At 41.0% G+C, this 27,094-nt stretch overlaps 1 protein-coding gene across 3 annotated transcripts in view; it reads left to right on the top strand.

The window, feature by feature from the left end:
• The first annotated feature begins 388 nt into the window (after positions 1-388).
• acsl3a (acyl-CoA synthetase long chain family member 3a) overlaps positions 389-27,094 on the top strand; it is a 35,161-nt gene continuing 8,455 nt past the window's right edge. Inside the window, exons 1-8 of one of the 3 annotated variants that reach the window (XM_034605418.1) lie at positions 389-603; positions 8,806-9,352; positions 10,778-10,955; positions 16,253-16,362; positions 17,477-17,615; positions 22,087-22,237; positions 23,891-24,014; positions 25,640-25,711. In XM_034605418.1, coding sequence (XP_034461309.1) covers positions 8,978-9,352; positions 10,778-10,955; positions 16,253-16,362; positions 17,477-17,615; positions 22,087-22,237; positions 23,891-24,014; positions 25,640-25,711 — 1,149 coding nt within the window. In that variant the 5' untranslated portion in view covers positions 389-603; positions 8,806-8,977. The remainder of the gene's footprint in view (positions 604-8,805; positions 9,353-10,777; positions 10,956-16,252; positions 16,363-17,476; positions 17,616-22,086; positions 22,238-23,890; positions 24,015-25,639; positions 25,712-27,094) is intronic. The other 2 variants (XM_034605419.1, XM_034605420.1) reach the window with 2 other exon arrangements.

The following is a 27,094-nucleotide window of genomic DNA, read 5'->3' on the forward strand; positions in this document are numbered from 1 at the left end:
CCTCATGTTTTGGAATGACAATAAATCTAAATCTTCTTCTTCTTCTTCTTCTTCTTCTTCTTCTTCTTCTTCTTCTTCTTCTTCTTCTTCTTCTCATCAATAATCCCCATCATTGCACTGCAGAAATGTTCAAATAAATCCAGCTGTGATTGTGAAATTTGAACTCTGCTTGGCCAATAATCAGACATCCTGAATGCGTGTGTGTGTGCGTGTGTGTGTGTGTGTGTGTGTGCGTGTGTGTGTCTGACCGTCAGTAACCCACAGTCACCTCTTGCCCTGCTCTCATTGTTTGGGCCCGGCCCCTTGCACGCGCCACCTCCGCGAGTCCAATCATAACGCGGGGAATGACAACCCCCCCCCCCCCCACACACACACACACACACTCTGCTCAATCACTTCCGGACTCGGGCAGCGGAGGAAACGCGGCACCGGCGACAAATTAAGAGCTTGTTGTTGTATTAATGCCGGAGAGACGCTGCTGCCGCCGCCGCCGCACACAGAGCTGCCACACACCGGGCTGTGGCTGTCGTCCCCCCCGCAGCTGAGAGCTGGATCACCCGCTGACACACAGACACAGAGCCGGGAGCCGGGGACCTTCCACCGGTGAGTTTTCACTTCGCTCCGGTGCCGTTTTACCGACGCGTGTTTGGGTTCTGCCGCCCAGATGTGCGCGGATGCTGCGCTCACGTCAAGCTGCCCGGGGTGGACAGTGGAGACCGCAGTGGAGGTACCGGGGGGGAATTCTATACAAAAATTGAAATGGTTGACTTTTTTTCTGGATGAATCCGAATCTGGCGCGATACAGTAACTTGATAATGTAGTTAACTCAACCAAAGTGCAGCAAGACTCTTCCGGTAAATATGTGCGTACAAAATAAATTCATGTTAAATTGCCTTCAGGTAAATGGGCCTGTTTTGAATCTGTCACCTGTTCTAGTGACATCGTGTTAAAAGTCACATTTAACAGCTGCTGATAAAACCTGATGTGTTTTAGACGAAGTGTTGTAATCACATTTGATGATCAGTTCCTTACTCAGTGTTTTGTTGTTAGTATCAATGACAGTATGGTTGCAATGATGAAAACATTTTAAAATGTGAATTTTAACTGTTTTATTTTGAAATTCAGTACCGGAACTTGTATTGACATTACTGCTGGTTTGACATCAGTCAGACTGACTGGGATGTTGTAGTGAGAACATCTGTGGCTCACTGCTGAGACCATTTAAATCCTTAATTCATTTAACTCATTCTTTGTTCTCTTACTCCTGAGATTTACTAAGGAGCAATACCAATGATACTTGTAACACTGACAATGACGAATACTCATTGATTGATTCATTAAGTTAATATATTATAAACCTTTTCTCATTTCTTGCCTATACACATTTATACAATGAAAAATTAGGTGAAAATCTTTGCAGCATGCATTTGAATCAAAGGCCACAAGTGACAATCTGTGTCACCTCACAGTAATCCTCGCCCACATTTCGAACCTCTGGCTGTTGGCCTCTGTTTACTCAGCTGAAGTGAGCTGGCCTGTGGCAGTGGTTATCAGGTCACACCATGCAGGGATTGTACGATGTGCTCAGAAAACACACAAGCACTCCTCCTCCTCCCTGGAAGCCACATGTCTCAGACGTCGGAGCGAGGCGCACAAGTCTGCATTATTACGGTGTTATAAAAACAAATCTGAGGTCAATCATTTTTTAATATCCCAATCTGTTTGAAAATGTCAACCTTTTCTCATTCCACCTGTGATGAAGACAATCACAGTTAATCAGATGCAGTTGAAAGATTGTAAGCTACTCTAGGAACAATTTTAGATCAATTTCAGAGGCATACAGTAGAGAGAGGATTAGTTTGGGGACCGGCATCACCATGCACACACACACACAGAAGCAGAGAAAAGCTGCAGTCTGAGCCACATAATCCGACCAATTGTGTTTTGTGCTTTTGCGCTCAGTGAAATCACAATTAAAACTTTTATTAGTTGTTTCGCAAGCGTTTGATTATGTCATTATTTAAAACGGGCAAATGCACTTCATGTGTGCAAAATTGTTCTGCACCCACACGCCCTACCCCTACGTACAAACGCATCACATGCACCTCCTTTCACTCACACAAACACACACACACACATACACACACACAATCTGACCCTGTGGTGTGTTGGTGCGTCGTTTCACCACAATGGCCACGTTGAAGCTTCTGCAAGACTTCAGCCCGCCTGCTTAGCCGAGTGGGTGAAAGCACAATGACGTTGACTCACAAAAGACCCCATTGACACAATCTCTTGAGGAAGCAATGATTCCCTCATGCACACAGACACACGCACACACACACATGAGCCTGCTCACCCCACTGCTACGTAGACCATGCCACAATATTACTCCATTTAATCCAGTGGGTGGAGGCTGCCTGCAAAGCGCCTACTCATTGCATAAAGCCACCCATTAAGCCACTACCAGTTTGCACATTGCGGCTAAATGCTTCTTGTTCTTTAAGTGAAGAGATTAAAGTCGGGGCTCGCCTGTGTGCTGCTGTGGTGCAAATTAGGGTCTCGACCTTTTGCTGGGACCGGAAGGTGTTGGCCCTTGTTAATCATGTTTTGTGTGGTTTGACCTTTCAGAGAGCCCCAGCCTGCTTGTCATGGTTGGTTAATGGCTGATCAGCACAGTAAGTCATGCATATAGATTTTTGAATGATATGCTACTCACACAGATGCAGGTTAGGATCTTTGCCTGCACTCATGCATACAAAAAGGTGTTCAGCAGACATTCCCATTATTCTAACTTTTCTAGTTGAGGGTCCCTCCCTTCTGTGGCTACATCTCCTTATCTGCCCCTGTGTAATCTGACCACTAGTACCTGGCACGGCACAGTAGCTTTCATAACACTTAGTTCATCATTATACTGGTCGAGGCAGATGGCTGCCCACATGGAGTCTGGTTCTAGAGGTTTCTTCCAGTTAATGAGGGAGTTTTTTTCTCTCCACAGTCGCCAAAGTGCTGCTCATTGCGGGAACTGTTGGTTTTCTGTATAACTTTTAAGGTCTCGACCTAACGTGCCTAGAGTTAGTGTGTAATATGATTTGGCGCTATAAAAATAAAATTGAATTATTTATTTTATATACAATCAATTGTTCAAAAAGCAATAATTCTCTTGTTCTAGCTTCTCAAAAGTGAGATTATGAGATTATAATGTCGTCCTCAGCAAAAATACTGAGTAGGGCCTGGTGTTGCTCTCTTAAACAATTGATTCATTGCTCTAGATTAAAACAAATATTGAGTGTATAAAAATGCCCCAACCAATTCAGTAATGGGTCTCTTCAAGACCCACCTCCAAAGTTCCTGAACTTCTCAGAGGTACTTCCCCCCGAATATTGAGAAATTTTATTTTAGATCCTGGTCCTTCACTATTTTAATTCCTGCAAAGGTTCCTTGTTCTGGGGAAAAGTTCCTGGAGTTGAAACATGGCTTATGTTGCTTTTCTCTGGTTTAAATCATAGAGTCATAATTATAAAGTGTAATTTCACTTTAGGCTGATGTGCTTCCCCATATAATTTCAAAAAATGCCTTTTGAACACAGTGCTTCATCAGATTAGTCATATAAAGTAGACAGCTCGTCACCTCCAGAGTTTCCTGTTGTTTAAGGCCATGGTCACCCCGAGCCGTTTGAACCACCAGCACAGGCGGCTGGTGCCGAAACAGCTGTGGCTAAACTGTGTATGAGGAGTGAGGTGGTCCAGAGCCCAGCGAACCACCGGCAGAGATGGCTGTCTCAGTGAGCGGTTCAAACAGTGTGTGTGTGTGTGTGTGTGTGTGTGTGTGTGTGTGTGTGTGTGTGTGTGTGTGTGTGTGTGTGTGTGTGTGTGTGTGTGTGTGTGTGTGTGTGTGTGTGTGTGTGTGTGTGTGTGTGTGTGTGTGTGTGTGTGTGTGTGTGTGTGTGTGTGTGTGTGTGTGTGTGTGTGTGTGTGTGTGAGGGACAGCAGAGGATGGGGACGTCTTTGAATGGTAGACGATGAGGTGGTTTGGTGATTAGGGGGTGTTAACTGTTTCAAATATACAGTATATAAATGTCATTTTGTAGAGAACTTCCAAACGGTTCACTCTACTTAAGCATTGGCCCCTGAAAGGTTCAAGATGGTTGAAACACTGGGTGGCGTACTGAGCCATATTCAACCCATAAATGTAGATTATTTTATAAATTTGGTAATAAATGTGATACGAAAACTAACTTTAATACATTTCATGAAAGAAGAGTCATATATTTTAGTTTACAGCTCAAAAAGCACATTTAAGCAATATCTCTTTAGTATCTTTTGCTTTGTGATCGCTGGTCAAACCAAGCAGACGATCTGAAGACATCAGTTTACGTATTGGCACATTGTGATGGGTATACTTAGTTATTTTCTGTCATTTTATACACAAAAATCATTAATAATGAAAATAATCAGTTTATAAGTTTCCATTCATCTTAATGTCATTGTACTTAAACATATGGTTTTGTCATTTCAAGACACAAACGTCAGCCACTGGGAATGGAGTTTAAGGGATGTGGCTGTTTACAAGTAAAGGATGGTTTATACAATGAGCGAGTTTGTCAAGAAAACTTATTTTCATTTTTTTTTACTTAAAGGGGACATATCATGAAAATTCCACTTTGTTAGTGCTTCTACACGTTAATGTGGGTATCTGGCATGTCTACCAACCCCAAAACTCTGGAAAAAAACACTTGCGTGTTTTGTTATGGTTCCTCTAAGTCAGAAACGTCATGCTTGAGTGACTGGAATGAGCTTCCTGTGTATTGTGTCGTAACAATACATTGGAAGTCTCCCTACATGGCCTTGGCCCACCCCCCACCTCATCCCCCCCGCCCCCCCACACTCGTTACGCCGGGTTTACACTGGATGCGGAAGCGCCGCGCCGCGCAGCACCGTTCTCCAGCACGCAGCCGCCTGGCTGTTCACACGGGACGTGCATTTCTCCGCTGGTCAGCCCCATAGACTGTATATATAAGGTCAGCCCGCGATTCTGCTTTCTCCGCTTGTTGTTGTACCCGTTGAATGTCGGGGTTCGGGGGTAAATGATGGTCTTCATAGCCCCCCCACCCCTCTCTTTCTCTCTCTGTCTGTCTGCTTGTGTGCTTGTAGTGGATGGGCAGAGGGGGACATTTAATTATGTGATTGGGAAAATTAAAACTCCAGGACAACAGAAGGGGAATACAAAGTATGGGATGCATATTTGATAATGTATATCATATAAAATATGTAATTTATATCGTTTAAAATCATGGGGGGGAGGGGGGAGCTGGCTCATTAGCATTTAAAGGAACAGGCACTCAAAACAGGTCACTCTGTGGAGGGCTGTTTTAGACAGGGTAAAAAGGGTGCTGTTTTAAATGATCCTTGTGGTATTTTGACCAAAGTATGTTACAGACATTTCATTAAGACCCCAAGGAACCATATCAACTTGTGGTAAAATGGGCATGCGATGTCCCCTTTAAAGGTCAGATGCTTGTTTTGTGCTTGGCAAAAGATGATGGAAATTAAATTGTAGGTGTATTTTCTTTAATTAAAGCTGTTCCAGCCTTGCATGCAGCCTACTAGATATATTTATATAATTTTACAGCTGACCTAAGTCATCTTCATAAAACCACAGTGGAAGAAGTTACAGTCTGCCATCGTCCTGCTCTGTGAATTCTTATCCTCTAGTCTGAGAGGTTTTTTTTACTCCGGTTGAACCCACTGATCCTTTGTGGCCTCTATTTCATCGACCTTGATGTCTGCTAAAAAAATGTGGGTGTACAAGAGACAGTCAAGGTAACCAGCAAACACTGGATGATATAATGTGACGAGGTGCATTATCAGTTCCACCTTTGTGTATGTTTTTTGATAAGCTGTAGTGTCCTGTGATGACGCAAGGCTTCCTTGGTGAGTAACGAGAAACCAGGTAGAACAATGGCGCTGTAAAGAATGGAGTCAACATCCCACAGGGAACAGATGGTAGTCTGCTGGTTAAGTCCTTCATTTATTTATGAGTCTCAAAGGGACACTTGACGGATGAGTGTATTTTGGAGGGCGGTGGGTTCAGTGGACAATTTTGACAAGGGGAAGGATGTGGTGCTTCAGGGGAGCAAGCTGAGCCTCTTTCTCCTCTAAATAATAAATTACTGCTGCGAAAATAGATCGTTTAGGGGCCTTTTGACAGAATGTGTATGTGTTTACATGCTCTTTTTTTTTTTTTCTTGCTAAATTGCAAAGACGTTTGATGAACAATAGGAATATTAACATGCATAAGGCTTATTTCTGACACTTTGGGTTCAAATGGCACCTCAAGGACCTCATTACAGGGTCCTTAAAGTAGTCTTTCAGTGGTGAGTCCAGCTCTCTCAATCTTAAGAGATGCGCTTTTGCAGTTTTGCTCAGTAATCATAGCCAAAAGATGCATAACTAAATCATTAATGATCATAATTACTTTCAAGCTTCTCTAATGGGTTGGTACCATACACTTTAAATAAAGATGGACGACACGTCTCCACTTCCTCTCAGGAAGTGAAGCCAAAATACTCCATAGAAGAATGCTGCCATCTTGGGTATTTGGAGCCAGAGTCCGCACAGTTTAATATTTGGGGGATGGAGCCACGGTGGCGAGGTCCTGCTGACAGACACACGCTTGACAGCTGTCAATGGCATTTCAACTCGTTTTTAGGACATCAAATAACTAATCAAAACCAAAGGTACTGTAAAAATGAACACTTGAACAAACATCAGTGTGATAAGAGCTATACCTAAAATGACAGAAACCAGCTTTGAAAGAATATTTATTTGATTTATTTGACTTTTTAGTTCTGGCAAAGCATCAAATTTTAACAACTTTCAATAAATTAATTGTCTAAATATCATAGTCTACTCAGTTAATGTGTGTTTTATACTGTTACTTTTCTTCACTGCTGAGCTTATCTCAGATCTGAGGTTATATATGAGCAGCATTTTGTGAGAGGATTGTTTCAGGGTTTTTCAATGAGGGAGAGGATTTGGTTTAGTTGCTACTTAAACTTATTTGTCGAAATAAAAATAGAAAGAAATTATAATCCAAAGCAAATCATTTTAATACAGTGTACACTTTATACTCCAATTCAGAACTGAGAATAGCTGTAACAACAACCAGTGAAGTAATTAACCAGACGTTAATGCTGGTGTCAAATTGCGATAGCACAGGAAGTATTAGTCACTTATGTGCACACAATTACTGCACAACACCAGACATTGGAAACTGTCAATTACAGAAAGTTGGTATGAATGTGCAGTCAGATGAATGTGCAGTCAGATTAACTATTTATTTATTTATTATGTATTATTTTATTTTTATCAGATTGGCCCAGAGGTAGGCATAGATTTACACGTAGGCATAGATTTACACATATATATATGAGAATACTCTTAATTCATGGTCTACTAAGTATGTTTTGTCGGACCTTTAAAGCACATGGCGTGGTCTTCGTCAACTTTTTGCGGAGATAGGTGGAAAAAGCTTGTTAATGAACCTTGAGTTGATAAAGTTTTGTCAAACTTCACTAGTTCAACTTTAAAAGTGAACTCTCAAGATCAGGTTAGGCCGTGGAAAATTATAGCATAGTCACATGGGTGACAGTAGAAGACATGCAGATTAGGGTTAGGTTAATTGGAGACTTAAATTTACTGTAAGTGTGAGAGTGAATGGTTGTTTGTCTCTGTATGTTGGTCCTGTGATACGCCGGGCGGCCGGTCCAGGGTGTACCTCACCTCTCGCCCATTGTCAGCTGGTGTATAGGCTCCAGATCCCCCTATGACCCTCAAAGCCTGAACAGTATGAATGGATGGACAGTAGTTTACTAAAGTTTCCCAAAGCCATATTGACAACACACCAGTATAATGACAATGTCAATTGTGGTATTAGGTAACCTGTTGATCAGGATGATGAGACGACCTTAGAAGTGATGTCAGTTCAGGACTCTGGACAGCTCCCACTCTCTGCCAGCACCTACAGCCTCCATCACCAACCCACTCGTTCGTAGTGAATGTGTGTCTGTGTGCGTCCAGAGATACAGTGGGGTTGACCATCGAAACTAGGATGTTATATGACTTTTAAAAAAACACACACATGTGATGCACATGCTTTTTACTCAGTTTAGTTAAATGTGTGACAGTCAAACTTATTACACACTCTGTAAATCTTACATCATGGGGTTTAATGGGTACAGTGTGACCCACTACTTGAGCTACAGCTTGTTCTTTCCTTTGTACTTATCTGCTTTGGCTATCTTCTTCTGACTAGTGGCTTGTAGCCTGTCTCACACACTCTCACGTGCTCATTCAGAAACCACTTTCACACCCTCTTACACTCTCAGTGTCGTTTACGTCTGGTAGTTACATTTCTTCTTTTTAAATTTCTCCCCCGTTATCTCTCTCAATCTCATTTTTTCTTTGTTTCCTTGTCTCTGTTCCCCCCGTATTTTTCTGTCCTTTGCAAAATCTTTTCACGTTGACCACTTCTTCATGCACTGGGAACATTTGAAGCCCAGAGCCTATTTTGTGTTTGCCAGGAACAAAACCTCTGTTCTGCTTTTCGTGAGGTGCTGGAGCACATGTGACTCGTTGGTGTGTTTCAGTTTCTCTATGAGTTGATTTTCTTTTGGCGACAAGGCTGCAAAAGCTCTGGATCATTGTAAGCATGGGAATAATCTCATTTTGAAACTAGTTTAACAGAAAAAAGAAATAAAATATCAGTTGCTACTCTAATGCCAGATTAACGCCATTTATTTTCCAGGGCTGGTCCTTTGGGCGTTTTATAACAACAGTGTACATCTCCAAAAGAAAGAAGAAAGTGAAGGGAGCAGAAGAAAAGAAGGACTGACTGCAACAGCAGGAGTTTTCTCACAGCTCATCCTCGACCTCACTCTCTTCCCACTGCTCTCCCAAGTCATCGCAGCTTCACCGAGATGAAACTGAAGGAGGAACTGAACCCCTTGCTGCTGCTCCTCTTCCACCTTATGGTGTGGATCTACACCTTCATCACCTTCCTGCCATGCTGCCTCGTCAGCTGGGTCTCGGTGCCAGAGGCAGGGTTCTGCGGCTCAGAGGAGGAGCGAGCCAAGAGAGCGAAGGCCCTCTCTGTGCTGGGATGTCCCGAGGGACCCTACAGGGCGCTGAGTGCCACCAAGACACTGGCGACGTCGCTGCACCCGGGAGTGGACACCCTGGATAAGATGTTTGAGTTCGCAGCCACGAGGTTCCCCCACAGAGACTGTCTCGGGGCGAGGGTGGTGATCAGTGAGGAGGACGAGGAACAGAGCAATGGGAAGCTGTTCAAGAAGGTAAAAAAAGCTATATTTTTCTATAGTTGTCAGCATAATAGCAAACAGCAAGGACATAAATAAAAAATATAGTGTAGAGAATTTTTTTTAGTTAAACACAACATTAGGAGTGTTTTAAAGGAATAGGAAATACACTTGTTTTCATATTGAACGTCAGATCAAAGAGTGGTGAAATTGACACCACTCTCACATAGGTTCATGTAATATAAAGCTACAGCCATGCAGCCAATTAGCTTAGCTTAGCATAAAGAGTGAAACAGGTAACTTCATATTAAGCATAGAACTCTTCCCATGTGGCTTGATGGGTCTTAAAGGACTTAAAGGAATAGTGACAATAGTATATATTTATTAGTTCAAACAAATCCAATCAAAAGACCAAAATCAAGACTGTATGTCAATAGTAGTGTACAGTCAATATTCAATGAAATCTGACCTGTCTGCAGCTCTCAGCCCAATGGTAACAAACTAAAAGATATTCAATTTTTTTACCCCTGCAATATCTCATCCCTCAAATTTGTATCACCTGCTGTCTAGACTTCCTAACCTCCAGTGAAATTGTTAGTCATTGTTAATGCTTCTGCTGACAGTTTGTTAGTCTTTTCCTACGCCCTGGATTCCATTGACCTTACAAATGTTGAGAGGGGACAAGGGGAGAGAGCAAAGTCTGAAGGAGAGAGAGAGTGAAATTCAGTCTGTTTTGTTGAGAAAGTAAAACACTTTGTGGGGAATGTTTTTGTGTATTTGCTAATACTCATGGTGCCTGTGCAATCGGGAGTTAGCCAACGTTCACTCTGCTAATCTCAACAGCCTAGTTCCTCTAATCATTTAATCCCACTGTTGAAACTCTGATTGCTGCAAGAGAACACGTCTTAGCTGTTTCAGCTCTGTACAGTCATCGTTACTGTGTGCATTTCTGTGCCTGTGTGCACTTCCATTTGTTTACCATTAGGAGTCAGTGTAACCTCACTATTACGTGTACAGCGAGCTCTGACACGTCTGTGGCCGTTCAGTGTCATCAGTGTGTGAGTGCACAGTGAAGAGTATTTCCAGAGGCCTGTGTTTATCTTCAGAAGAGGAAGTAGCTCTGTTTAGAACAGTGAACTGTGGCTCACTTTCCCGTGACTTTTTTTATATGAAACAGGCCCAACATGTGACTGTGGTGATTTAATACAGTGAACTGAACTCCTGTGGTCAAAAGTACCCACCAACTCACAATAGTAGAATTTAAGGGAAGTCCTCAAATGTCCTTTCTGTTTCACTAATAGTGAAATACTGGGTATTGAGCTTTTAATTGTACTGACTGTAGCATGTGTCTTTCCTTGCTGCTTATATCTACTTGTATTTTTTTAATCCCACAGTTCATTTTTGCTCCAACACAAAAAATAATTCTACTGTACTCCTACCTCTCACTCTCCCCCCCTGCAGGTGGTTCTTGGTGAGTACACCTGGCGCTCCTACCACGAGGCCCTCACAGCAGCGTCCCAGCTGGGCAGCGGCCTGGCATCGCTGGGTCAGCGGCCGAAAAGCAACATCGCCATCTTCTGCGAGACGCGAGCAGAGTGGCTCATCGCTGCCGAGGCCTGCTTCATGTACAACTTCCCATGTAAGTCCAGGAGTTCTGTGAGTATGAAATTAAGCTGTGTTACTTTGCCATCATTTTACCATCTACATCTGTTGTGTCCCTGTTGATTTGTTGAAGTGTTGACCACTTTGTGTGTGGGTGTTTGTTTTCTCCATTAAACTGTGTATACAATCATTTTGCTGTGATTTTGGCACAGATTTGTCTCTTTTAGGCGACCGCTTGCTTCAAATCTGTCATCTGAGCCTAAGAGACAGTGCTCTTTGCTAATAATGTGGGTAAAATGTGTGGGAATGTGGGAGCACAGAGGTGTAGGTGCTTGAAACGTAACAATGGTGCAACCTTGTGCCGGATTAGCAGGTGCACAAAGACACACACACACTAACACACACACAAAAAAAAAACCATATACACTAACCCTGACACTAACACAAAAACAAACACACGCGCACACAAGCTCAAACAGCAGGCCCAGACAGAGTGAAGGTACATAGCACCTACAATTTCAACACTTGGGTCCAGTGGACTCACACCACATATGTAATATACAGTAAATGTGTAGGGGGGTGTACAGTGTGCGGTCATTGAAAATATGTTCTATCTTATGTTCTTCCCAGAAAATGAGCCAAGGCCAATGAGTCTGAGTTTGAGAAAATCACTAATCAATTAATAATTTTCCTTTTATTAAACATTGAAAATAGGTCCCACAGACCCAAACACTACTGACTATAATTAAATTAAGGTTGCAACTAGCAATTATTTTCATTATTGTTTGAATTTTCCGATTTTCATTATTGATTGATTGATTGATTGATTGATTGACTAATTGTATTGAAAAACCTTCTTCTGAGATTTATTTATAATAAAATAAAACAGAGAAAAGGAGCGTTTCCACACATTCAATTATATTTCACAACAAAATTGTTATCAGAGTAGTTAGTGATACATTTTCTGTCGATCCACTAGACAATTAATCAACTAATTGATTAAAAACGAAATGAAAGTTTTTCCTATCACATGGTTCATCAACCAAATCTGGTTTCAGACATTTCCCATCCAGCCAGAAGAAAACCTTCATGTGATGAAATAATGGAAAAAAGGCCACATCTGCTTCACTGCACACATATATACACACATTCTGAAAAACACAACCTTTGTTCTGGAACATCTGTTTAGTCTTGAGATATTTGAACTTGAAACATTTTCGTTCTGCTTTGTTTCTAGTTGGATTTAATGCACAAACGTTCTCAGTAGTCTGTGCAGATGACCCTGCAGGAGATGAGACAGTGGCAAATGCATGCAGAAGATGTATTTTAGTGTGCATGGGTATCATGAGGTAACAGAAAATAAGTACATCTGCACTTTGACCTTAACCCGTACTTTCAGTTATACTGACTTGCTTTTGTTTTCTTCGGTTTATTGTTTCTTACTGAGCATCTTCCAAATGTGTCTGAATTAGGCATATTTATTTTGTGTGTGCGTGCGTGGGTGCGTGCGTGCGTGTTATTGTGTGCGTGGGGACAGCTTGTAACATGCCGGACCCAGCTGAGACAGAAGAAGGTCACTTTGTCCCTTCTGCCTCGTGGTTATATAAGTGTCCCATTTCTCCTCAATCACTCTGTTTTTACATCCGTTTTATTTTCTTGTGATGGAAGCACTGATATGCACAGTACATTTTTATTTTATACAGTGAAGTCACTTACATTGGCTGTAATGAATCCAATGTAATGAACTCATCAGCCCCCCAAATAGTTTTTGGTTTCCTCAGGTGAAAACATCCATATGACTCAACTTAACATTAGCACAGGAGTTACTGAAGGTTTATGTTTCCATTGCTGTCTGTCTGTTCTTCTGTCTGCATCAGGATTACACAGAAATGACTGAACCGATTTTCCACTATGTAGAGGGGTGGTGTCTGGGCCAGAGATGAACCCATAAACTTTTGGAGGGGATTTGATTAAGGGGGCGGATCCTGGATTTTTTTTTCTTTAAAGTTGCAAGACAGGGCGTTAGCCTTGACGGACATATGTGCACTCCGAGTGAGCTTCTAGTTAGAATTGTGACAGTTAAACAGCATAATTACTAATACATTAGAACATCATAGAACACATATCTCCTCCAAGGCCCAACAGTACCCTCATGAATCTACATTTAAATTAAATAGATCTGGATTTTTATTTGTATCTGCTCCAGATTTCACACGCTTCATGTAATCATGCTGAAAAACAAGCAAACAAACACAGATGAAAACATAACCTACTCGGCAAAAGTAGTTTAAAAATCAATTTTTTTAAATGTTTGTGATGTTAATGTGAGCAGCAGCTCTGGGAGTCCATGCTGTCTTGCTCTTTGATACGTACTTTCTTTATGAGCATCCACAAAAGTACTTTATGTTCATTAAATCTTTTTGATTGTCCTTGAAGAACCCCTCATTTTCTCAGCGTGCTTCAGTTTATGCTCCATTAAACTGTCATGCTTTGGAAATACGTAAGCACAACCCTATGAAGCATCCTTATAAAGCAGCTCTCTCTCTCTCTCTCTCTCTCTCTCTCTCTCTCTCTCTCTCTCTCATGCAGACGCAAACAGTGGGACAGTGGAAAGCCCAGGGCGGCAGATAACACATGGGGGGGGGTGAGAGGAGCTAAAGGTTGAAAGGAGTGATGGAGGAAAAGACAGAGGGGAGGAAAGAGAGGGAGAGCAGTGAGGGGTGATGGCGTCAGAAGAGGGGTGAGAGAGTCTACGTGAGCATCTGATGTTGACAGAGGCTTCAAGGAGTCAGCCAAGGGCCCCCAGTGAACTCGAACACTTGGTGTGTGTGTGCGTGTGTGTTTCTGCGTTAGTGTGCAGAGATTGTATATTCACTGTATACTGGCTCACTGTCAAAAGGGAAACTGTGCTCATGATGTGTCATCATGAGTTTTCTGCAACATATGAGTTTAATAACCAGCAGCTTACATTCTCTAAAATAAGGCTGTTGTCATGTCAGCCTGTCAGTTGATGGGGTTACACATTCCTCCCTGTAGTCAAGCAAAGTTTCCTCCTGGGACCCTTTTAAAGATCCTATTTGATTGACTGAAAAATGCAGAATGACGCAAGGCTGAAGTTCACACAAATCTTTTGGTTTGACAGAATGGAGCCTGGATATTTGCTCAGTTTTCTGTATTAAAATATGGACGTGTGTGTGTGTGTGTGTGTGTGTGTGTGCGTGTGTGTTTAAAGCTTGAACCCAATCTGTGTTTAGATCTCACGACTGGAGGTGTCACGGCCCTCGTTCACACACACTCACACAGTAGCAGAGCAGGAAGTATTTGAGCTCCATGACGCAAAAAGGAGATGTCACTAAGCCCTGTCCCATAAACTCCTGAGTCAGATGCAGTGCAGCGACACAGGGTTAGAGCCATGTGCTCTTCAGATTTTCCCATTTCCCTCTATTTCTTTCTCTCCCACCGTGTCTCTACTGTTGTTTCCCCTGTGTCACCTTTCTGTCCTTCTCTTCCACTCTCACCCATTTCTCTTCCTGTCCCTTCATAGTTTGAGTTTACTTCTGGTGCTCACGCACGCACACACACACACACGCATGAGTATCTGCCTGATTCAGCTCAACGCTCATTAATTAATGTCTTTGTTTGTACGTCAAGGCTCAGTCAGTCATCGTCATGTGCAGGATGTGAGTCCTCATACTGCAATCACTACAATCACCAGCTGAACAAAGGGAATCTACACCGTGTATGCTTCTCTTTTTTAGATTTATGAGCTGTTTTAACATTTATTACATACAAACTACAAAATGCTCTTATCCCGTGCATTGCAAGTCTTGTAAAACAATTTGTGGAAGGCTGTTTCCTGTTTCAACATGACAAAATGACATGTGCCTCCATTGGTTCTCATGGCGCCCATTCAGAGGCAAAAAAAAAACTGTCAGTCATCAATAATGATTTTTAGTAAAGTAAAGGTCAACATGATAGCATCAGAACAGTCTTGTTTGTTTGTTTCCCATATGAATCATATTTATTCAGCTTAGTTTCACTCCCTAATTCCCCCCCTGGTCATCTGCAATGGCTCTATGCCCCTATACTCCACACTGCTCTGAGCACTCAGCCAGATCCTGGAAAGCACTTGAATGATCTGCACTAAACCCTGACCTCAACCTCATCCAGAACCATAGGGATGAGCTAGAGCGCTGATGAAGAGACAAACCTCATTACTCATCAACAGTGTTGGACCCCACAAATACTCATGTTGCTCAGCTGCCGCAAATCACTAGAGCCAGGTTTCAGAATCTTGTGGGAAGCCTGAAATGAGAAGAGCGGAAGCTCTTATTAACAATAGATTAATGCCTGTAGTTTTGGAATGTCATGCTAATTATCACTGTTAGATGTTGTTAAATAATCTGCAATTAAATGAGTTAATGATATACAGTGTAATCAATCCATCACATCAGATGTGAAAGACACTGACTGGTCAATAGCTGATTAAAAAAAGAATGAAAACACAAACTTAATAGCTCTAACTACTTATTTATAAGTGCAAATAAAAGTGGTCCGTCAGACATGTGCAATTACATGTCTGACGGACCACACCAGTACTGTTTATATCCCCAATAGAGTGATTATGGCAGTGAGAGCTTGTGTCTCATTGGCTTGGAGGCTGAGCTAAGGCCTCTGGAGGTGCCTGATGATGTCATCATTGTGGGAGCAAAACCAGAAATGCTGAGCAATGTATACAGATTGCATGTACATTCATCTTTACACATCTGTAACTGTCTATATGATGACTCTCTCTCTCTATATAGATATATATATATCTCAGCAGCTCCTGCACATGGTAGCTAAAGGTTTTCAACACTTCACCACAACAAAGAACAGTTTCAAAATCCAGTCAACACTCAAACATCAAAAATAAAAACATTTTAGCTAGGGTCTATTTACCGCAGGGATACAGCACTGTATTACTCTCTCCCAGTCTGCATCTTCAAGCCTTAAAGTCAAAGTGTTTATTTTAATTTACAAAGTTTGAGTTACTGAACGAAGCTCCAGTTGAAATACTTTAATTGAAATATCACAGCAGAATCATAATAATATCAAAAAAGTTTCATCTGCCTGATTTGATTAAAATGATTGAATGAGTAATCTATTACCTCCTTCAACAGAGCAATCATAGACGAGAACATCTTAAATTCTGTATCATTAAATCACTGTCATTTGTCCAGTCTTTCTAAGGGTTATCTTCTAGGTACATACCCCCTGTACATTCCAAACAACAGGAGCTGCCACGTTCTGTCTTTATATTTTGATAATAGTATTTTTATGTGTGTGTTGCAGTGGCCACCCTTTACTCCACACTGGGAGGTCCAGCCATCGCTCATGGCTTGAATGAGACTGAGGTCACACACATCATCACCAGCAGGGAGCTCCTGGAAACTCGACTCAAGGTGAGAACACAATCATGTTTATGTTGTGCTGAAAATGTAATAACAGGAAATGTTATTATAGGACATGTAATTATATATGATGTATAATATTCCTTTTAGTGTGTTGAGTCATCTACAGGATGCCTGCTTAGTAGTCATCACCCTCTAGACTGAGCAGAAATGGGACATGTGTGTAGATGCGTATGTGTGGATAGTAAGTGAGGATCACTACTTACTGTATAGAGAAACACTCCACTTGAGTCTGTGGCCTTCACAGAGGGAGCAGCTACTCTGGGTCATCTGCTGAAACCTTTGGCATTTCCCAGTCCTCCCACGGATTTATTATGAGCTACTGTGCACGGACACTTCAGCTGTTTTGTGGTAACAGGCAAATAAGACCAATAGTATCAAGCAGTGATGAATGGTATTTATTGGTCTTTGTAGCCCCGTATTAAACAGCTCAGTCAGCTGTATATCAGGTTTACAAATGGTCCAAATCTGATATAAGAAGTCCAATACAACTTAAACCACAGCTCTACAGAAGGTTACATTTTGAGAGATACAGTATTTCCTTTGACCTCGGTCTATAAAGGTCAATACACCACACTACCCTGCAAATAATAAAAGTAAACTAAGTTATGGATGTTTTACCTTCCAGTACATCACGGTCAAAAGTCTGCCAGTAGTTCCAGACTTTGACACACGTCCTCTATAGAAAAATAATATTAAAACATCTTCCAGGCCACTATTATCATCTGAAAGAATCCAAAACATTAGTCCAGTACTGGTTAGTGAGGAGGAGAGGAGCAGTGTGAGTCCACAGAGATAAATAAATAAAGCAAAGCGGTCTTGCTGTGTGTTAAGGCCTGTTTTAGACAAGTTCAATCGCTGAAGACAAATGGTGCTCTGGCATTTCATCTTCCCTTTTATCAAAGTTGCATAAACACAGCTCCTCTGTTCACTCTTACACACCCCGGCCTCTAGACCAAATACTGATGAAGATGATGCACATGGGATTTCTGGTTACCTGTCAAAGATGGAACCTGGTTTTCATCCTAATGTACACACAACACTTTTTTGCTTTTAAGCTCCTCGTCTTTGTGCTCACATTTATGTGTGCGTTTGTGTGTGTCAGGATATCCTAATTGAAGTTCCAAGGCTGCAGCATATCATTGTGGTGGATGACGCACCAACCTCATGGCCCGGCTATCCACGTGGCATCACTGTCCACAACATGGCTGCCGTTCAGGAGCTGGGGGCCAGGCCTGAGAATGGTAAGTTTGTTTTTGTGTTTTACTTTTATTTGGTCACAAAAAAAACCAGCTTAATTTTACTTGTTTTTATGGATAGTGTAGTTCATACCTGTAGAGCTACTACTATACTTTGGTATTGTTTTGAAACTTCACCAACACATTGTTGCTTCTAACCCGCCTAAAACAATTGAATTGCGTTCAGTGTCTCATAACGTCCTAAATGATATGGTTTTTCCATCATAAATTCCAGAAGGTCAAACTAAGTTATTTGACTTAAAGTGAAGGAATATTGAAGATACTTACATTTAAAATGTGTTTATAATATGGAGAGACATTTCACCAATTATATAAATATTAACTTCATTTAAATTCTCATGAGCAATGAATACAAAATGGTTGTATGATGTTTTCTGTGGCTCTGGAGGCACTTTCTAAAGTCTTGGAAAATAACCCTAGTGATGTTTATCAGGGATGTTGGCTTGCGTCCTCGATATAATTCAATTTAGGGAGCAGAGTTCCTGTTACATTGGATTTGGTTGATAAACTGGACATCATTGATATAGTTATGGAAACGGAAACCATGACGAGAGAAGGTGTTACCAGAGGGTTAGCATGTAGAGACTGAACAGTAGAGGACCCGCTATTGAGCCCTGGGGGACACCTTGGGACAGTGGAGTGGTGAGGGAGGGGCAGTTGTAGATGCTGATGAACTGTGGCTTTTATTTTGAAGACAGTAGTTTTGAGGTAGGATTTAAAAAGGATGAGAATAATGTGGTGGTTGATGGATTAAGAGCAGTTAGGTTGAGAATATTGAGATCACCAAAGTCTGACGAGATAGGCAGGTTGTTGTTAAATTTAAGGTGGACTGTTTGTGTGCCGTGCAGAATCCAGATTATCATACTAGGGACAAAGAGTCAGGATATCGCACTATTGGCTCTGATTTGTACAAGTTATTTAAATTATTGTGATTGTGCTGTGCATGATGATAGATTAAAGCTACAATCTGTATTGGCATAGCATCCTGTGTTTATTGCTATTGTATTTTCTATTCTTAAACAATATAGAGAAACAATATAGGTATTTCTCTACAGGAAAAAACTATTGAATTGATGTGAGGCAAATGAAAAATGATCCCAAGTTAATTATGACCTTTAAGATATTGCTTCTAGACAAGTTCCTCGTAACCATTTTCATTGAAAGGTTCGAAGCCAAAGCAGCAAAAAATGAAACTCACTCAGAAACCTGAGAGAAACACTCGTTTAAAAAATGTACCAGTCTGACCTTCAAACCCCTCCTGACTGTTTTATGCTTCATCCATGTGTTTCATAGTTAAAGCAGCAGTTAGGAAAATCCCTTTTATGACTACAGCATAAAGGTTTTAGCATGTAATCTACATACCCAAAGGTTTTTATTTCAGACATGGAGACAACTTGTATCTGACCTTTTGCCCCTTTCATGCTCTATTATAATCATGAATAGGTTTGTTCAAATTGCATTTGTTTTATAATGAAGATGCTTATTTTCTGCTAGCTGCATCAGCCTCATAATAAATTTCTGCTTGGAGCATGAAGTGGGGTTATGTTTATTTCTAGGTGTAATGATAGCTACAACTTTTGAAACCTTAGCCACAATTCGTTGTTTCTATTCTGACTGACAGCCCTGAGCTGCCAGGCTCTTCTGATTGAGGGTAAATGAAGGAAGCAGCAGGATAAAAGCCACCATGGATCACCCCTCCAGAAGGCTCACAGAGATACTCTGAGCTTATCCATTGTGGCTTCAAGCAGGGGGGCACTGTGAGCTGCAAGTGCAAAACCACTTCCCTTTGATCAGGAGTGGCGTAGGATTGGAAAGCTCATCCATGAGAATACTAAACTGATACGGGCATTGTAGGTTGGGTTAGGAGATGAGGTGACATTTTGGTTTTATGTGAAATAAGAGCGTATAATGAAATCATAATTGGTTTATAACACATTTATTACTGCAAATACAGGAAATTTGATTAATTCATTTATTCACCTTTTGCCTAGTCAGAGGTCAAATCTGAAAAGCCTTCAGGTCTGAAAATAAACTTGCCTTAGCCATAAAATGCACAATACCCTCCATGTCCAATCTGCTCCACTCAGAGCATCTAGCCCCACTCTAAATGGGATGGTCATGGTTTGGTTCCTCTCAGGGTCGGAGGTTGGGGCAGATTGGTATCAGTGCCATTAGGTCATGTGAATGTGGAAGCACTAACATCTGTGTTAGATTAAGGTTAATACGATGCTTATTCACTCAGTGCATTGGATGGATCCCCCTCTTGTCTTTTATTATCCTCGCCCCTTGAACCGACTGACCCAAAACAAGAGAAGTTGGCAGTTTCATGTGCAGATAAAGAGGGAAGGAAGTAGGTCTAGGAAGGGAGGATGGAGCAGGGGGATATAGGGGAGGGTCATGTTTACACATAATACTGTTAACTTCACATGACATCAGCTCTCAAAGAACACACTCCTACACGCCTAGTATCCGAGGAAGAGGAAAGAGAAAGAAGTGAGGCCCTCCCCTTGTGACTCTAATGTCATTTACAGTCCTGTCCTCTTCTTCATGGCTCCCTTCATCCTCTGTTTGGTGGCCTGCTGTGCTCAGACGTCTTAGTTCTGCTTTTGCTCCACACGATGCTAAACCGAGTGGAAAAACAAGAGAAGACTCATCCCCCCCACATGAGGGGTACACTGCTGCTAGACTAGCAAACCACCAACTGGTTTTGTTTCCTCCTTTAAACTGTTTGGAACTTTACTTATTTATTCAGACAGTAGGAGTCCTACATCAGAGGACAGGGGACTCATTGCTCTGTGCTCTCTGATCTATAGTTACTGTATATTGTTTCAAGTGTCTCCTAGTTGTGCTTTTTTTTTTTTCACAAAACCTGACTTGGTCATTAGATACTTCATGCTATAACAGCCACAGGAATTCTGGGAACAATGTAACCCACCACAGTGCTGCTCACAGTTGGTGATAAGACCAACTTTATCCTCTCATTGTAAAATGCAGAGTTTAATAACAGCTGTTAGCAAAGATGACAGGCTCGGCAACAATCGTCCATGCTCCGTTCTACACTGGTAGCCGAGGCAAATGGCGGTCGTTTCTTTCAGAATGCGGTCATGTGATAGGAGCCTGACTAATCAGTGAAGGCTACGTAGTGACTGAAAAGCTCCAATCAGCAAGCGGCTGTGAATCTCTCCATCATGGTTTCTAAACATCTCTGTTTCTGCCTGTACAGACTAAAACGCTGCACCAGAGTTTTTAAAACTAAAACGGGTCCAGCATTGAACTTCCATGTTTTAGCAGCTTTAAAACTCCGGAGTAGTGCAGACTCCTTGTATCCGTACTAGAGTTGATGTGTTTTCTAACGAAACGATGTAGCCTTATTATTCTCATATACTGTAGCCCATGTTAAAATTGACTTTACCTGTGTAAAAAAACACAGCCCTCTCAATTATTTGAATGGAGTAATTGCAGTGACACAGCAGGTTATGGTTAAACTTTCACACCCACTTTGATGCTGGAGTGTTGGCGTTTGAACTTCCTACACTCTTACTCATGAAGCTACTTCATGTCAAGTGTTCAGCAATTTTTCAACCATCTGCAATTGAATGGAACTGGTTCAATTCAAATGAATGAGAGGGCTGTATTTTTTCTCACATTGCTAAAGTATGTCTGAACTTGGACTAACTGCCTTTTAGTCTCGCATTAGGGTTTTTAAAAACAAACAGGGATACAATATAAGAGATGATTTTGGCACAATGTGACAAAATCACATGGGAATCATGTGGGAAGTCCATAGAAAACAAACACACACAGACAAACTAAGCTGACAACCAGGCCTGGATTACCGATTACAGTGGTCCCAAATATTCAGTTTTCTGTGTGTAGTTCTTGAAAAGTCCAATCCCAGCTGACATTGAGCGACAGGTGGGGTCCACTCTGACATACAGAGACAAACAACCGTCTACATTCACACTTACGGTCAATTTAGAGTCTCCAATTAACTTAACCCTAATCTGCATGTCTTTGGACTGTGGAGGAAGCTGCAGTACCTAGAGAAAACCCACACAGACATGCAAAGAAAGACCACCACCATGCCGTCCTGTTGCTCCTATATTTTATTAAATTCTATGTATGTATAACCAGTGTATAAGCATGGATACATGGTATAAACTGTTTTAGGCAAAATGTCATTTCTGAGGTTAAGGTTAGGGGTAAGATGTAAATTGTTTGGTTAATGTTAGGGTTAGGTATGAATTGGTCCTGGTCAATGTTAGGGATAAGGTTTTGTTTAGGTTGTTCACAATGAAGTTAATGCAAAGTTCTTATAAGGAACCTGTATGTTGGTGATAGTGCAGTCAGTTTATATATAAAAACAACAGATTACAAAAATCACAGTCATGTTAAAAGCAGTTCTGTCATATTCAGCTCACATGTCCTGTGTGTTGTCTCTTTTTTCACATCACAGCCGCACGTGAGCGTAAGCAGCCGCTGCCTTCAGACATTGCAGTCATCATGTACACCAGCGGATCCACGGGCAGACCGAAGGGCGTCATGATCTCCCATAGCAACATTATCGCTGGGATCACAGGGATGGCAGAAGTCATACCTAATCTGTGGTAGGGACCATGAAGCATGTTGTGTGTCACACTTTATGTCATGTTATGTGTACGAAGAACGTTTGACTACTTATTCCTACTTTTATAGTGAGACTGTTTGCATGAAGCACATTTCCAACTAGAATAGCAATAGAAGACCTCTGCAAAGGTCCAATTTGTGCAATCCAGCTAACTACCAGACGAATGAAGATGAAAACTTAACCTCCTTGGTGGAGGTAATGGCACCCACTACAGCGCATACTCCGCCAAGGCCCAACAGTCCCCAATTAAACCAAAATTAAAAAACTACATAGAGATTTTTATTTGGATCTGCATCCAAATTGCACACACTTGCATCAACGAAAATGTTGAAAACAGATTATCCCACAATATAAAAGAAAGTGAAAATAAATGTTTCATGGAAATCGGTGAAGGAGTTTTTGCGTAATCCTGCTAACAAACAAACGCAGACGAAAACACAACTTCCTTGTCAAAGGTAACAGCATCTTGTTTCTAACCTCGTGTACTTATTCTTTGATCAGATTGTTCCTGACTTAAACTTTGAATCACAACTTGTCCAGTTTACACTTTGGTTTTAGTTACAGTTTAGCTATGGCTGACTTTATGTTGGCTGTATAGCTTTAAATTTAGCATACAGACGTGAAGGAGGTATGTTTTCGTTTAGCGAATAATTGTGTCCCAGAAGCTTTGAATGGGGGGTGTGCTGTTTGGAGGTAGTGATTGCTAGTGGTGCTGTTATTACCATAATTATACACAAGTGCATTTTTATGTCTTTTGAGCAGGGTATCCCTGACAGTCTCCTCAGTATCTCAAGAACAGACAAGCTGTGTAAATTGCATTATATCAGCACAATGACGACATTAACTTCCTCTTATCTGCTGTCTCTCCCCTTTGGCTAATCTCAACTGTCACTGGATGTATGCTGTTGGCTTTGAGATTGTGTGATAGGAGTTTGTTTAAGGACAAAATGCCAAATGCTCTTCTTTGCTTACTTCTTGTTCAGGGCTTCCGTGTCCACTGAGCACGTGCACAAGTAGTAGTCAGCCAGTTCAGCGCCATCATACAGCAGAAGTATTTACATAAAAATTAAAAAAACGACCCTTGTCACTGGGGAATGAGGAAGGGGTGAGAGGAGAGGGAGCTGAGTCAGAGTGCAGGAAAAGACTGGGAGGATGGGACTGCCTCCCATCCTGTCAGAAGTATGGAGTTCGGAGGGGCTGTGGATGTTATCATCACAATCAGACGTCTTATTAAAAATAATGGCTTTCCTGTGTGTATTAAGTAATACGGTTGTGTAAACCTCCTCAGCACGTGTGCCTTGAATTTCAAACATCTTATATGAAATGTGTGTCTCTCATATTTGGAGGATCCAGAAGTACTTGTGTTAACATAAACATGTGGCCAGTAGATCATAGTTAAGTCCAAGCAAAAGAAAAATATGGATCTGTTTTTTTTAAAGATGATCTCTCTGATGCACAGAATTTATTTTCTAAAGATTTATGATTCCCAAGCTCAGAAAAGTTAGTATAAAACTGATTATACAGCAGATCGTATATGTATGAACTACATTTATTCAGCTTGATCAACACACATGGAGTTAACGCTTGAGTTAGATGGCACAGGCTACTTTAATGGCTGTTATGCTGTTTACAGTGAGGAAGACACCTACATTGGCTACCTGCCTCTTGCCCATGTTCTGGAGCTCAGCGCAGAGCTCGTATGTATTTCTCATGGCTGTAGGATCGGCTACTCCTCACCTCAGACTCTTGCCGACCAGGTAAAGTAACACTACAGCAGCACTGTTCACATCATGTTAAATTTAAAGTACACAATACATTCATGAACCCTTTTCTTCTTCTTGTCTCATTACTTTTGGTGAATCAACTACATTGTGTTTGTAGATTTGGGGATGCAGAGATGAAGTAAAGCTGTGTCAAACCATAACTTTGCTTATTTTGGTCTGTTCACAATAGACTGTATATAAAGATGGACGACTTGAACCAAATCACCCTGATTGCCCCCTGGTGTCTGGCTGTAGTATAGATCATTATAAACTTCACCTCCATGTTAGTTGAAAGGACATGGACCAAATTTGTAAAAAAAGTACACGTCAAATACATTTTTCTCATAGATGGTTTCTGTCACTGATGCATATTCGAGTTCTCATTTTTCTGGAAAGTTTGGTTAATTACAAAATTAATGCTATAAAAACTTTGAGAGACTGACTCATGATTGGTCGGGCAAAAATATCAGCAGGACCTCGCTACTTCAGCTCCACTTCATGCTCACTACTGCGCAGACTCTGGCTCCAAATGATGTCAAAAGCAAGATGGCAGCACCTGTATTCTGGGTATTTCCGTTTAGTTTGTGTGCAATGAAAAGAAATGGAGACATGTCGTCCATATTTATATACAGTCTATACTGTACAGTTAATACTGTATGTAGCTGAAGCCAGCAACTTGTTAGCTTAATTTAGCATAAAGCCTGGAAACGGTTAGCCTGTCTCTGTCCAAAAGTAAAGAAATCCACCTATTAGTATCTCTAAAGCTCAGGAATGAGCATTTATTTTGCTGAAACCCTGCAAAAAACTAAGGTATAAAAATGTCAACATGCCTTTTTTACATTGCTTATTATACAGTACCAGATTTTTTCTTGGCCAGTACAAGTATCTACATATAACATGACAGTTTGTGAGTGTTAGAGGTAAGGCTGGTGTCATGCTAGCTGTCACCCCTGTTTATGTCTCTATGCCAAGCTAATCTAATTAGCTCCAGCTACATATATATTATAGAGACATAACATTTATCAAGCATATTTCCCAAAGTATTAAACCATTACTTTAAGACGGGACTAAATGCTGATATGATTGAGAGATGTAGCTTATTTTGTTTATATTAATGGAAAAAAGTGTTTTGTAGAAAACTACAAAAACATGTTATATTTTGGTATTGGTACTAAAAGTATTGCATTGGCCCCAGTGCTGAAAAAGGTCAAATGATACCCAGCACTGTATGTATACTTTAACACTGTAGTTCTCACTGCATGTTGTATTGTAAAAAATTTAAATATAAAAACTTCCTTATGGCATTAAATATCCATAAAGTGTACATATACTCTGTTTGGTGGATTGTAGATCTAACCATAGAATGACTGCAATATATTTGGCACTTTACCACTCACTGTACCATTCCAAATCCTACACACTTTGTAAATGCTGCCTGTCTTCTTGGGGAACACCAGCAAATAAAATCATGTTTTCTAAATCAATGCATTCCTTTTATTGCTCGTAATACAATGATGAGCAAGAACCAGTGGAAAGTGCATGTCTAGTTTAGATGCAAAGCTACAAATTTGGCTTGTGATACCATTATTGTGATATTGTTTTTTTTTTCCCACACAAAGTCAACAAAGATCAAGAAAGGAAGCAAGGGAGACACCAGCGTCCTGCAGCCCACTCTGATGGCAGCTGTTCCGGTATGTCAGTGATGTCTGAGAAGCTGTTCGCATTTGCGTTATCCCTGCTTGAGTCACTCTTTCTTCAGTTTGTTTTTTCAAAAATAGCTGGCAGCATGAGTTTGGCCCCGATTGAGAGCAGGATAGATGTATTCTCTTAGTTCATAGTCCAGCTGTTGAGTACGACATCTGTCTCTGGACTGACTCCTTCCAGCTCCCAATGGTGTTTTTATCTCTTACAATTGTTAAACACCCAGGGGCTTAAGTGGCACATTTGAGGTTGGCCAGTCCTGCTTATTTTTAAGGTATATTTTAGAGATTAATCAACTTCAGCAGTAATGACGCCAGAAAGGGCTTTACTCAAAACCTAACATAGCGAGTATTTATTTTGTCAGTGAAAGAGCAGAGCGGGTGTTACACTCTGCTTAAATGCTTTATTAGTTTTAGAGGGAGTTTACAGTTTAAGGAAACAAAAAGCGGGGCATGTAGTGCTGAAAGTGAAAATCTGTCGTCAGCATGTTTCCAAGAATTTCATCTCGTAGGGTTTCCAAGCAGCCATCAACATATTTGGATGGATTTCCCTCAAAAATAAAAACGATTACAGCTGCTATAATTAATATTATCATACAAATAAGTCATCCTTTAAAAAGTTAATTCAGCCTAAAATGCATGTGCAGTATGTGTAATTCATTATTTAACTGTTTGCTAAAAGTTCACCATATACCATGTACCTTTTAATGTGATGTACAGTAGATAGTCAGCTATTGCTATTTAGTTAGCTGGCTGCAATTAAACAACCTTTCTACACTTCATATCACTTTATTTTACCATACGCCAATGAGTAATTACAATAATAAGAAGTAGTTCTACTTTTTGCATGCTGCTAATTTACAGTAGCTGGTATGGAACTACATTAAGCATTTAGTTCCATCATAATGGGCTTTCTGAATAAAGCTATAATCGTAACTATACTCAAGCTTTATCACATATATATCATGTGTAACTTTTTCAAACTCAAGCCTCATATAAATGTGAGATCCTGAAAAGTCTCTCTTGACAATATTTCCTCCTTTGAATCAAAGAGAAAGAAAATGGAGAAATTTCAACTATTACAATAAAGACATTTTAAATGACATTATAATTCCATTGCCCAAGTTAGAAAGAGTGTACATCAGCCAGTCTCCACCATCTCCCAGTGGTCATATTGTAAAGGTCAGAGGCCCCCAGTGTCTGGAACCATTCACAGCTGTAAACAGAACGTGAGAAAGCCCCATGTGGTTATCCCCACGACACACAGTACACACGCACACTAACACACATACAAATTGTTTGCTGTGATATGACAACTGGCTGGTGCATGAATCCTGTTTCGACTTCCTCTCTCACTGCATTAGTTACACACAC

Source organism: Hippoglossus hippoglossus, chromosome 13 (genome assembly GCF_009819705.1).
Source record: "Hippoglossus hippoglossus isolate fHipHip1 chromosome 13, fHipHip1.pri, whole genome shotgun sequence".
NCBI classification, from domain to species: Eukaryota; Metazoa; Chordata; class Actinopteri; order Pleuronectiformes; family Pleuronectidae; genus Hippoglossus; species Hippoglossus hippoglossus.